Source organism: Plecotus auritus, assembly GCF_963455305.1.
Source record: "Plecotus auritus genome assembly, chromosome: 2".
NCBI classification, from domain to species: domain Eukaryota; kingdom Metazoa; phylum Chordata; class Mammalia; order Chiroptera; family Vespertilionidae; genus Plecotus; species Plecotus auritus.
The window spans coordinates 30252710-30264905 of record NC_137771.1 but is presented as its reverse complement, the minus strand read 5'-3'; the positions used below and the strand labels follow the sequence as shown (position 1 = coordinate 30264905).

Genomic DNA, 12196 nt, shown 5'->3' with positions numbered 1-12196 from the left:
ACATCTATTGGTTGCCTCCTGCATGCGCCCTGGCCAGGTCCTGGGATTGAGCCTGCAACTAAAGTACAAGCCTTTGACCAGAAGTGAACCAGGACCCTTCAGTCTGTAGGCCAACACGCTATCCACTGCGCCAAACCGGCTAGGGCTCTGTGTTTCATTTTTTCAAATATCTGTTTTTATTGATTTCAGAGAGTGGAAGGGAGAGGGAGAGAGAGCGATAGAAACATTAACGAGAGATACATTGATTGGCTGCCTCTTGACATCCCCTACTAGGGATCAAGTCCACAACCTGGGCATGTGCCCTGTCTGGGAATCGAACCGTGACCTCCTGGTTCATGGGACAATGCTCAACCAGCCATATAGCATTTCTTTAAAAAAATTTTTTTTTCACTTACAGTTGATATTCAACATAACATTAGTTTGAGGTGTACAACCCAGTGATTAGACATTTATATAGCTTACAAAGTCTAGTCTACTAGATAAGTCCAGTCTACTACCCACCTGGCAGCATACATAGTTGTTACATTATTGACTATATTCCCTATGCTCTACTTTATATCCCATGACTATTTTGTAACTACCAATTTGCACATCTTAATCCCTTCACCTTTTTTTACCCAGCCCACACCTCCCTGCCATCTGGCAACCATCTCTATATCTATGAGTTTGTTTCTGTTTTGTTTGTTCTTTTATTTTGTTTTTTAGATTCTACATATAAGTGAAATCATATGGTGTTTGTCTTTCTTTCTATGTCTGACTTATTCTAAACATACCATTTAGGTCTATCCATGTTGTCGAAAATGGTAAGATTTCATTGTTGATAACTGAGTAAAATATTCCATTGCATATACATACCACCTCTTCTTTATCCAATCATCTATCAATGGACACTTAGGTTGCTTCCATATCTTGGCTATTGTAAATAATGCTGCAATGAATTTACATACTCTAGCCCCATAAATCAGAGCTAGTCATAGGACAATCAGGTTGCCCAACTTGAAATTCTGTAATTATTTCAACAAAGCCACTGCCTTTTGCTTCATGTAGAGATTAGTCATATTGGAAGCTTGAAGGATCGTTTGGATTCTAGACCCTCATTATATGCTTTTTTCCTAAGGTCTAAAATATTAACTCTAGATATTCAAAATGCCACTTCATATCCTAAGATCCAAAGTGAATAGAAATAAACAATATTGTATGGAACCCTAAAGCTACACCTCAAAAAAGAACATAGGTCCACCGAAAGCAGCACACCCCAGCACTCTCTTGACTTTTACCTCCAGGTGGTGTACAAAGGGTTGTTGGCTGTCCACCTTGTCCTCAGCTGGGCACCAGAGCACTTTTCACCTCAGGACTAACTTCTTGAAGTTTGCAGAACAATGTATATGGCAAATATACATTCAATTTGAATTTAGGATTTAAAAATAAAAATCCAGCGAAGTCCACATTGCTCTGATTTGGCTCTACAGGAACACAGTCCCTCTCCCTCCCCACTGCTCTCTAATCATATTTCTATCACATATGTTTTTTCAGAATTAGATGACTATATCTGTGTCTCACTATATTGTAACTTCCTTCACAAACATGCTTTTGGATTTCTGCTGTCTGCCAATACCTGGCACTCAAAAAGGTTTACTTTGGAGATGAATTGATTTAGTTGCGCATTCTAGAGAGCTATATACAACGTTAGTATAATGTAGTATGAATCTTACAAACATCCATGAGCTCAGACATTCCAGCCTGAAGATCCTCATCATAAATCCGTTTCTAGGCCTGGTAAAGTCACTGCCAAATGAAAAAGCAATGCCTGCCCTCTTCTCCTGCTGGTGCAGGCCTGCTGCTAGCTGTCCACATTCACAAGGTGAGAGGACCCTGGCTTACAGCTCTGACCCTGAGTAGCAGCTCATCAGGGAGTCAAAGGGCACAGATTTATACTGTATGGCTACAAATGGAGGATCAGGGGGCTATAGAGTTTCAGCCCCAGGAAGAATGAGAATTGGAAGCAGCCACATTCTTTCTGCCTCTCTCTTCCACACCCCTCCTGAAGGAGCAAGGGTTCCCTCTGCTCGCCTCACTTTTCCTCTCCTATAACATTGATCCATTTCCTATGGCTAGGCACCCCCAACTGAAGTATGAGCAAATGCACATTTTATTAGTATTTTATTTGTATTTTTGGAGCTTTACAGTTTCACAAGAAATACTGATTTTTCTCAAACAATAGAAAAAGGCTTAAAAAATAAGAGTATTACCTTAGGAGAATAAAACAAGTCTCTTCAGCAAGCATTGGGCCAATTCAAATTGGAGGAACCAGTGAAGCAGAAGTTACATATAGGAAGTTCAGATTTTATCCAGTTTTAGGAATAACACAAATGCCTTCTGGTCTAGTCTGTCAGGCTCCACATGGGCCATCTCAGCTTAAAACTGGTACGAAGCTCACAGACAAAGCCTCAGGGGTCCCATCTCGTTTGAACATGGGTGGCTCACTCTCCAGGAGGCTGCATCTGTTTACAAAACTCATCAAACTGCTGCTGCTCCAGTTCGGTCATGACTCTGTTAAGGGCATAAATCTAATGGGAGAAAAAGATGTGTTAGCAATGGAGGCAGCTGCTCAACCTATCTTCAGACACAATAGGCGGCACCATTTGAAAGTGCCGGAACTGCACCAGTAAGGGAACAGGAGAAGCAGATATTCATTCCATTTGGGGAAGCAGGAAAGCAGTGAAACAGGTGACTTAATCTGGCCTTTAAAGGATCTGTAGGATTTGAACAAATAGAGACTGGGGAAGGGACTTGATAGGTGATTGGGGGAGGAGGGAGTATTATGATTAAATAAATATAATGGAAAAGTACAGGATTCATTCTGGAAACTTCAAGTATGCTAATATGAAGGATATTATAGAGGAGGGTTGGGGAACTGGAGAAAGCAAGAAGAGTATGTCAGGGACTTAAATGCCATGCCAAGGAACCTGGACTTTATCTGGCCGACTCTGGAAAGCCACCAAAGGTAGGTGTGCAGGGAGCAACCTGATTACATCTGGGCTTTGGGAAAGATAACTGGAGACCATGTGAGGGATGGAGTGGGGGGAGGAGAGATTACAGGCCACATAGGAGGCATCTCACTATTACATCAGTGAGAATAGGACCCAGGGAAGACAGTGGGCTGGAACAAAAAATGCAACAGATAAGGTGAAGAGCAGGGGCTCTACCTTATTTCTCATCTTTCTTTATCCTTGTGGTCTCAACGTGTCCACTAAAGAACAGTCATGTAACTTCCCAATTTGTAGGACAAAAAAAAAAAGGGAATGTTTGTATTTAGGGAAAATAACTTGATTAATTAAAAAGACAAGAAAGGCCGAAACCGGTTTGGCTCAGTGGATAGAGCGTTGGCCTGCGGACTGAAGGGTCCCTGGTTCGATTCCGGTCAAGGGCATGTACCTTGGTTGCGGGCACATCCCCAGTGGGGAGTGTGCAGGAGGCAGCTGATCGATGTTTCTCTCTCATCGATGTTTCTAGCTCTTTATCCCTCTCCCTTCCTCTCTGTAAAATATCAATAAAATATATTAAAAAAAAAAAAAAAGACAAGAAAGGGGCAAATAAAGAAATTGAGATGTGAGACACATAGAAAATAAGAGCAGAATTAATGGAAAAGCAGCCCAATGTACAATAATAGAGAGGATCACCAAAAGGTGGTGGATTTCTGAAAATGCTTAAGTAAACCAACATAACTGATCAAGACAAAAAGGGAGTAGGCACAAACAATACTATTAGAATTTAAAAAAACACACACACCACATAAGTACTAATGTAATAGAGATTACAGCAAACATTATGAACTTGGTGTCAATAAGTTTGAAAAGGTAAATGAAATAAATTCCTAGAAAGTAAAATGATCAAAACTGATTAAATAGTAAGCTTGAATGACCCTATAATCTTTTTTCATAAAAAATTTTTATTGTGATAAAATCCCCTAATCTTTAAGGAAAATGGAATTCCACAGTGACGAAAATAGTCACAAACAACAACACAAATAATTCTGAGAAAATATAATACTGGCCTGGCTGGTGTGGCTCAGGTGGTTATGGGCGACAGTTTCAACTTTTTATTCACAAACTGATGGTAAGTGTGGACTGACCAAAGGACACATTGGTGGGTGCAGAGCTTGGGCCTCTCCTTCTCCCTGCCAAATGCAGAACATCTGTGCTGGGGTGTCTGACACTCGCTCTCTCTCACTGACCCCTCCCTCACATGTCCCTTTTCTTTCTCCTTTCTTCCTTCCCTCAGGTCCCTAGCACAAACGCTCTGCCCCAGGAGTCGTCTGGAGACCTGACACTAACTTGGCATGCGACTATGGGCTTCACCATTCTGGACCTGAATGATCATCTCTCTAAACATGGAGGACACCCGTTTTGCCTGCAGGCAGGTAGGGCTCCCCATCACAGTTCTACTATTTCTCTATTCTGCATCATCTCCAGCAGTTGATAGGTGTACAGGCCCCCTCCTCAATCTCACCTCTGCTCTTTGTCTTTGCTTCAGCTCCTGCTGGGCTGATTTCTGCTTGGCCTTCTCAACTCTGCTGACAGGTTCTTTAACTTTGGACTTTTCTTTACGTGCAGGTGGATCCATGACTTGGCTTCTGAATACTTCTTAGTTCTGACCTGGATGGTACAGAAAGAGGGAACGGAAAGGAAGGAAAGGGAGGGGGGTGGGGAAAGAAGGAGGGGAAAAAAATAAAGAGTTGCCAGTCATTTCAGTGGTCGGTAAAGTCATTAGTCAACAGAGCCAAATATCAACAGTACAACGATTGAAATTTCTTTTGAGAGCCAAATTTTTAAAACTTAAACTTCTTCTAACGCCACTTCTTCAAAACAGACTCGCCCAGGCCTTGGTATTTTGTGGAAGAGCCACACTCAAGGGGCCAAAGAGCCGCATGTGGCTCGTGAGCCGCAGTTTGCCGACCACTGGTAACTAATCCCTTAGCTCCGCCCTTTCCTTTGACAGGTGAGGCAGAGTGGCCCGATGGAAAGGGTGCTGCATTTGGAGGAGTAAGACCTATCTCCCAACGCCACGACCTCGCTGGGCGTCCCCACGCACATCTCCCTGTTCTGGGCCTTAGTTTTCTGTCTGCAAAATGGGACAATAGTCCATTCCCTGGCCTCCTTCCATGAGCTCCTGTGTGAGGACCAGGTGGAAACCCATGTGAAAGCGTTTCATACACTGGTGCGTGCTGTACCCGACATGGGACTGTTACAATTATGAAGACACCAAGGCCACAGTCTGGGGCAAGACAGCCCAAGTCTCGCAGGGGGAGGCCCGAGCCTCGCGCCATCGCCAGCCTTCGGGCCAGGGCTTTGCCACCTCTGCCGGCGGGACAGCTGCGTCCCAGGCCTGCGGGCAGGGCCCCGCCCTCCGCCGTCCGCGCCAGCCAAGCCACCGCCCCCCGCCGCCCGGCCCGCCCCCCGCCGCCCGGCCCGGCCCGGCCCGGCCCGGCCCCAGAGGAGCCTCCCCTCCCACCGCTGCGGGCTCCGGCTGTAAGATGGCGGCAGAGGCGGGCGGCGCTCGGGAATCGGCACCTTCCCTCCCCGGCCTCAGGTCTTTGGGGCCCCGCCGCGTCGTGGACACCGCCCCACGAGGGGGATCCTCGCCTTTCCCTACCTCCCGGCCTCGAGTCCTGAGCGCAGCGCCTCAGATTGGGCGGGGCCTGGGCGGGGCCGGCGCTCTCCGAGGCCCCGCCCTCAGGCAGGCCGCGCGTGCGCAGAGGGCTTATCTGAATGCCTTGCGTTGGCTTTAGGGCTGGGGCTGGGGCTGGGGGGGCAGAGGGGCAGGAGCGGTTTAACAAAAGTTTTTCCCGGGAATATTTTGTGGGACAGCTGCTAGGCTTTGAAGGGTGAGATCTGAAACCTGGGACTAGAATTGTAACTTGTTGAGTCTCAGTTTCTTAATTCAAACAGCGGGGGTGGGGATTGCTGTCTTCTTGATTTCTAGCTTTAATATGAGGAAGATCAAGTGAGATCCCGTTTGCCACAGTACTTTGAAAGAGGAAATCGTCCATAGTGCAGAAAACAAAAAAGCTGGCTGTCATTTTTCATTCATTAGATTATCAAGGATTGAAGAAAATGGAGATAAATGCTTTGACAACAGAAATCCTGTTCAGTGCAACAACAAAAAAACTAACAACAATAATAGCCACCTCTCTTCTGGGCTTTTTATGTTCCAGGCACTGTTCTTAGAGCTTCACATTTCTTAACTCATGTATTTCTCATAATAAGTTTGTGTAATAATGTACATGTATAATAATATATTATTATTATCCCTATTTTACAGATAGAGGAACAAAGGCACTGAGAAGTTAAGTGACTTGTCCAAGGTCATGCAGCTAGTTAAGTGTCCCAGCAAGTTCAGCCAGGATTCTAGGTAAGACAATGAAAACATATTCAGGCCCATTACTTTTGTTTCTTTTGAAACAAATGATGGATGCTAAGCAAATAGGGTGTAGTCTAGATGGACACACAATTTCAAAGTGTAAATTGTCACAACTTGTTGGAAATCAGTTTAGTGCTACATATCAAAAGCCTTAAAAATGAGCACAACCTCACAAATAGACAAATACTGCATGATTCTATTTATATGAGATCTCTAAAATAGTCAAACTGCTAGAAAGTAGAATGGTGATTGCCAGGGGCTAGGAGAGGGGAGGAAAGGAAGTTGTTCAATGGATAGAGAATTTTGCAAGATGAAAAAGTCCTAGAGATCTGTTGCACAACAGTGTGACTATAAAAATGATTAAGATGATAAACCTTAAGTGCCTTTTTTATCAGATTTAAAAAAGAGAATAGCCCGGTTGGTGTGGCTCAGTGGTTGACAGTCGACCTATGAACCAGAAGGTCAGGGTTTGATTCCCGGTCAGGGCACATGCCTGGGTTTGGGGCTCAATCCCTAGTGTGGGGCATGCAGGAGGCAGCCGATCAATGATTCTTTCTCATCATTTCTCCCAGAGAAATTCTTGCACATGTGAACCATGAAACATGGATCAAGAATGTTCAAAGCAGCACTGTTTGTAAAAGCAAAAGACCAGAAACAACCCACATTTTTACCATCAAGGAAATGGACAATCTGTTGGTGTATTCATGCAATGGCCTACCACACGGCGGTGAATGAATGTACTGGAGGGAGTGGACAATCTGTTGGTGTATTCATGCAATGGCCTACCACACGGCGGTGAATGAATGTACTGGAGGGAGTGGACAATCTGTTGGTGTATTCATGCAATGGCCTACCACACGGCGGTGAATGAATGTACTGGAGGGAGTGGACAATCTGTTGGTGTATTCATGCAATGGCCTACCACACGGCGGTGAATGAATGTACTGGAGGGAGTGGACAATCTGTTGGTGTATTCATGCAATGGTCTACCACACGGCGGTGAATGAATGTACTGGAGGGAGTGGACAGTCTGTTGGTGTATTTAGGCAATGGCCTACCACACGGCGGTGAATGGATGTGCTGGAGGGAATGGACAATCTGTTGGTGTATTCATGCAATGGCCTACCACACGGCGGTGAATGAATGTACTGGAGGGAGTGGACAATCTGTTGGTGTATTCATGCAATGGTCTACCACACGGCGGTGAATGAATGTACTGGAGGGAGTGGACAGTCTGTTGGTGTATTTAGGCAATGGCCTACCACACGGCGGTGAATGGATGTGCTGGAGGGAATGGACAATCTGTTGGTGTATTCATGCAATGGCCTACCACACGGCGGTGAATGAATGTGCTGGAGGAAATGGACAATCTGTTGGTGTATTCAGGCAATGGCCTACCACACAGCGGTGAATAGTGAAACTGTGAATTAGTCTGGATGGATTTCAGTGTCTTAATTTGCACTTCACCCAAAGCAGAGTGTTTGAGACAAATCTTTCCATATTTAGGAAGTGATCCCAGGAATCAGAAATGGTGAGAAGAAAAGGAAGAAAAACCAATAAAAGGTGCATTATTGAGCTACTGATGACTGTGGGCTACTGTGCTCATTCCACTGGGAACTCTCTGAGAGTCGTGAAGAATACAGTTCAGAACGGTCCCTCTGAGGTGGGAGGCTGGAGCATTTTCCTCTATCTCCTATCCCCACAGGTTGATCCCCTGAGGTATTAACTTTCCTGAACTCCTGAGCTGCACACAGATCAAACAGCCTTCCCAAGCTTTGTAGAGAGCCCGAGTGAGATGAGCAAAGAATTGCTGTGGCCTTTGCGGGGGGCATGCTGGCAGCTTGGTGGCAAGTTTCAGTTACCCTGAAATCGAGTGGGTTGAGGGACATGGTTTGGGCCACCACAGGTGTCAGCTGGACTCAGAAATGAATGTTGACTGAAAAAAGGAAATTATGGAGAATTAGGTATAATGTGCTCCATTTTTATAAGGTTCAAAAATACATAGAAGTATATAATGCTTTGGGGGTTTTCCCATATATATTTTATTATTTAAATATTATGTGATATGTGCTTCTTGTAAAAACCATGAAGAGTAAAGATTAAAGTTTCCTCTCTCTCTCCTCCCATCAATTTCATTGCCTTTTCCAGAAAGAACCATTTTTAAAATTTATTTTTTATTTAAAGATTGTGTACAATAGTTTGTACACAATCTTGCATTGGTTATATTACTTTCAGGTATACAATATAGTGATTGGACATTTTTATACCTTACCATATGATCATCCCACTAATTCTAGTAATCATCTGTCACGTGTGCATTTATCACAATATTATTAACTATATTCCCCTTCACCTTTTTCGTCCATCCCTCCACACCATCCCTTTTGGTAACCACCCTGTTAGTCTCTATTTCTATGAGTCTGTTTTTGTTTTGTTTTTATAATTCATTGTTAAGGATATAATTATAGATGTTATTAATATATGATTATGGATATTATGAAAGCTGTCAAGACAGGCAGGAAAGGGTTTATCACAGGTTGGTAGACAGCATGTTTGCTTGTCAGGAAGCACACATAAGGGTGCAGCTGGAGATAAAGGTAGTGAGTTAAAGAAGGTGGCTAATTGGTAGATGTCTTTGAAACCGATCTTCAATTTTACTCAGATTTGGAAAGTAAATGGGAGCAAGCTTTTCAGAAAGGGTGCTTTAGGGTCAAAACTTATGAAAAGGAATCGCTATGCAGTTAGCTGGGGAGGGGAAGGGTGTGAGGGCCAAAGGTCCCTGACACCCGGTGGCACTTGGAGTTTCCCTCACTTTTTTAGGGAGGCCTCTCTTTGCTCTGTTCCTTTATCAGGGGCAGACAGGCAGGGCGGAGCTTGTGGTGTGCAGGGGCAGCTAGAAGGGAGTCTGTGGGACAGACGAGGGAGCCCCTGGCTGAGGGCTGTGGGCATTAGAATGAAAGGAGAGCTTTTCCCAGGCCCACCTCCGGAGCCCTTCCTGACCCCTCTGCCTGATGCCTGATCTCCCTGGATGGATGGAAGGAGGGTCTGCAGCTTGGAGACTCCAGCTCTGCCGCACAAAGGGCCCTTGATTCCAAAGGCGGTGAGTGCTCCTCCCTTTCCCCTTCTTCATTCTTTTCAGTCCTTTAACTTTCTCAGGATCTTCAGGTTCGTTGGAGAAACTATCCCCTTTCTCCTTACTCATGAGAACATTTAAAAATATAAATATATACATACTTTTATTGATTTCAGAGAGGAAAGGAGAGGGAGAGAGAGATAGAAACATCAATGGTGAGACAATCATTGATCAGCTGCCTCCTGCATGCCCATACTGGGGATTGAGCCCACAACCTGGGCATGTGCCTTGACTGGAAATTGGACCGTGACCTCCTGGTTCATAGGTCGATGCTCAACCACTGAGCCTTGCTGGCCGGGCACAAGACATTTTAAAGGACGAAATGAGGCAATGGGAAATGGGAAGCACAAAAGGGGAAGAGTGACAAGGAGCCTGGGTGGGTTTTGTCTAAAGACTCTCTTTCAAGTATTATTGTCATCATCATCATTATTATAGCTATCATTCATTTAGTCCTTACTACTAGCCAGGCCCTGTGCTATGTGCTTTCAGACTGATCATTTGTAGATTTGCAGGGTCTTCTGAAGTTGCTTGGCGTTATTAAGGGAACTTCTGTTGTAATGCTTTTCCTCACCCCTAGAAGTAACCACTGTTTACTATCTACACTCTTGCCTCTTTGCTAAGCATCTTCTCCCTAAATTGTATCATACTATCCATAGCTTTTTAAAGTTACTGTTTGGGTTACAGTGAAAACTTCCCAAATGCTCTTTTTTTTTTTTTTTAATATTTTTATTGATTTCAGAGAGGAAGGGAGAGGGAGAGATAGAAACATCAATGATGAGAGAGAATCATTGATCGACTGCTTCCTGCACACCCCCTACTGAGAATTGAGCCGGCAACCCAGGCATGTGCCCTTGATGGGAATCAAACCCAGGACCCTTCAGTCCGCAGGCCAATGCTCTGTCCACGGAGCAAAACCAGCTAGGGCCCAAATGCTCTTAAAGATTGTTTTAGCATATGTGTATGAAATGCTGCGTAGTATTTCATTGCAAGAATGTGCAACAGTTAGTTAATCATTCCCATTTAATGTACTTTTAGGTTGTTTTTAACGTTTCCTTTTCACAAGAAGCTTTGTGATGAGCATCCTCACCGTCAAATCCTTATGCACATCCTTATTTATTTCCACAGGGTTCTTTTCTGGGGTAGACTTACTGGATTAAAACTTTCACCTATTTACACATCATTTCATACTTACTGCTAAATTACCCTTGCGAAAGTTGATTTGCACTGGGCAAGAGAGTCATTTTCCCACATGTGTAATAACTCTGGGTCTTATTTTTTCTAATATTTGATAATTTCAGGGAAGACAAAATCCTATCTCACTGTGGTCTTAACCTGCATTTCTCTGATGACTAGAGAGTAAAAGTCCATTTCTGGTGTCATCCTCTCCTGGGCTGGTTTGCCTCTATGGCTGCTTAACAGTGACTTGAGGACGTGCTTCAGGGAGACTCCCTGGCGGGAACCACCTCGGCTGCCCTTGTCACACAGAGTGACAATCTGATGGAAAGACTTCATTTGCCTTTTTATTCTTAGAATATGGTGCAAATCGTTTCACATGTATTTCCTATGAGTCCTTACTGCAGCCCTATCTACAAAGGAGGTACTATCATGAACTCCATTTCATGTGTGAATGAGGGAAGACTTGGAGGAGTAAATGAGACTGTCTAGGTCACACAGCTGGTAATGGCAGAGCTGGGGCTTGGCCCCAGGCTGACGGTAGGGCCTGTCCTCTTAATCACAATAAACAATCCGAATTTAGGAAGATGGGGCCATGGTGGGGGAGGGCTCCTCTTATTTGACTTCAGGCAGCCCCGGCTCAGTTTGGAGCTCTGTGCTACTCTGGGCATGTCTACTCCGGGTGTGTTTCAAAAGCACCTCTTACTTGACGGTGTTGGGGTTTGGGGTAACTCCAGGGGATCCTGGGCCCTGCCTGCTTCCACCTTCAATAATAATTGATAAGGTAGAGAGCTTTTCTCATGTACCTAACTTCTCCTGTTCAGTTTCCGAGTAGCTGGCAACCTGCAGGAAAATGAGTGGGGTTGAAGCAAAAAAATATATCCTAACTATAATCCTAACCTCACCGTGTCCTAGTGTTATGTGGCCATTTGCAACACTGGGAAAGTAGAGAAGTATGCTGTATGAATCATGATTTAAAACAAAAACAGCCCTGGCTGGTTTTGCTCAATGGTTAGAGCATTGGCCCTAGGACCAAAGGGTTTGATTCCCAGCCAAGGGCACATACTTCGGTTGCAGGTTCATCCCGGGCCCCTATCAATGTTTCTCTCTCTCTTTCTCTCTCCCTCCTCTCCCTCCCTCTCTTCTGTCTCTAAAAAAATCAATGGGAAAAATATCCTCAAGAGAGGATTAAAAAATAAAAAGGCCCAGTGGGAAAATATAAAAAAATAAATATAAAAGCTCAGTGGGTTTGGTTCAGTGGTTGAACTTCAACCCATGACACCCCCCGCTCCCCCCACCACATGCCTGAGTTGTGGGCTCGATCCCCAGTAGGGGGCATGCAGGAGGCAGCTGATAGATGCGTTTTTCTCACATTCATGTTTCTATCTCTCTATCCCTCTCCCTCTCTTTCTAAAATCAATAAAAACGTATTTTTTAAAAAGTAAAATAAAAACAAAACATCCCTAAACC

At 44.4% G+C, this 12196-nt stretch overlaps 1 protein-coding gene and 1 long non-coding RNA gene across 4 annotated transcripts; one reads left to right on the top strand and one right to left on the bottom strand.

Annotated features, from left to right (window-relative positions):
- Positions 1–2338: 2338 nt before the first annotated feature.
- Positions 2339–5719, bottom strand: SVBP (small vasohibin binding protein). 3 transcript variants are annotated; one of them, XM_080654383.1, is made up of 3 exons: positions 5653–5719; positions 4510–4655; positions 2339–2567 (listed from the first exon to the last, which is right to left on the bottom strand). In XM_080654383.1, exons 2-3 carry the CDS (start codon positions 4621–4623, stop codon positions 2481–2483), a joined length of 201 nt encoding a protein of 66 aa, XP_080510509.1. In that variant the 5' UTR covers positions 4624–4655; positions 5653–5719; the 3' UTR covers positions 2339–2480. The 3 variants fall into 3 exon arrangements, with proteins under 3 accessions (XP_080510509.1, XP_080510510.1, XP_080510511.1); XM_080654384.1 differs by lacking the exon at positions 5653–5719 and adding an exon at positions 5512–5649; XM_080654385.1 differs by lacking the exon at positions 5653–5719 and adding an exon at positions 5214–5331.
- Positions 5510–8540, top strand: LOC308240911. Its single transcript, XR_013959844.1, has 4 exons — positions 5510–5589; positions 6322–6411; positions 6993–7169; positions 7647–8540. It is a non-coding gene; the product is annotated as an uncharacterized lncRNA (long non-coding RNA).
- Positions 8541–12196: the final 3656 nt, after the last annotated feature.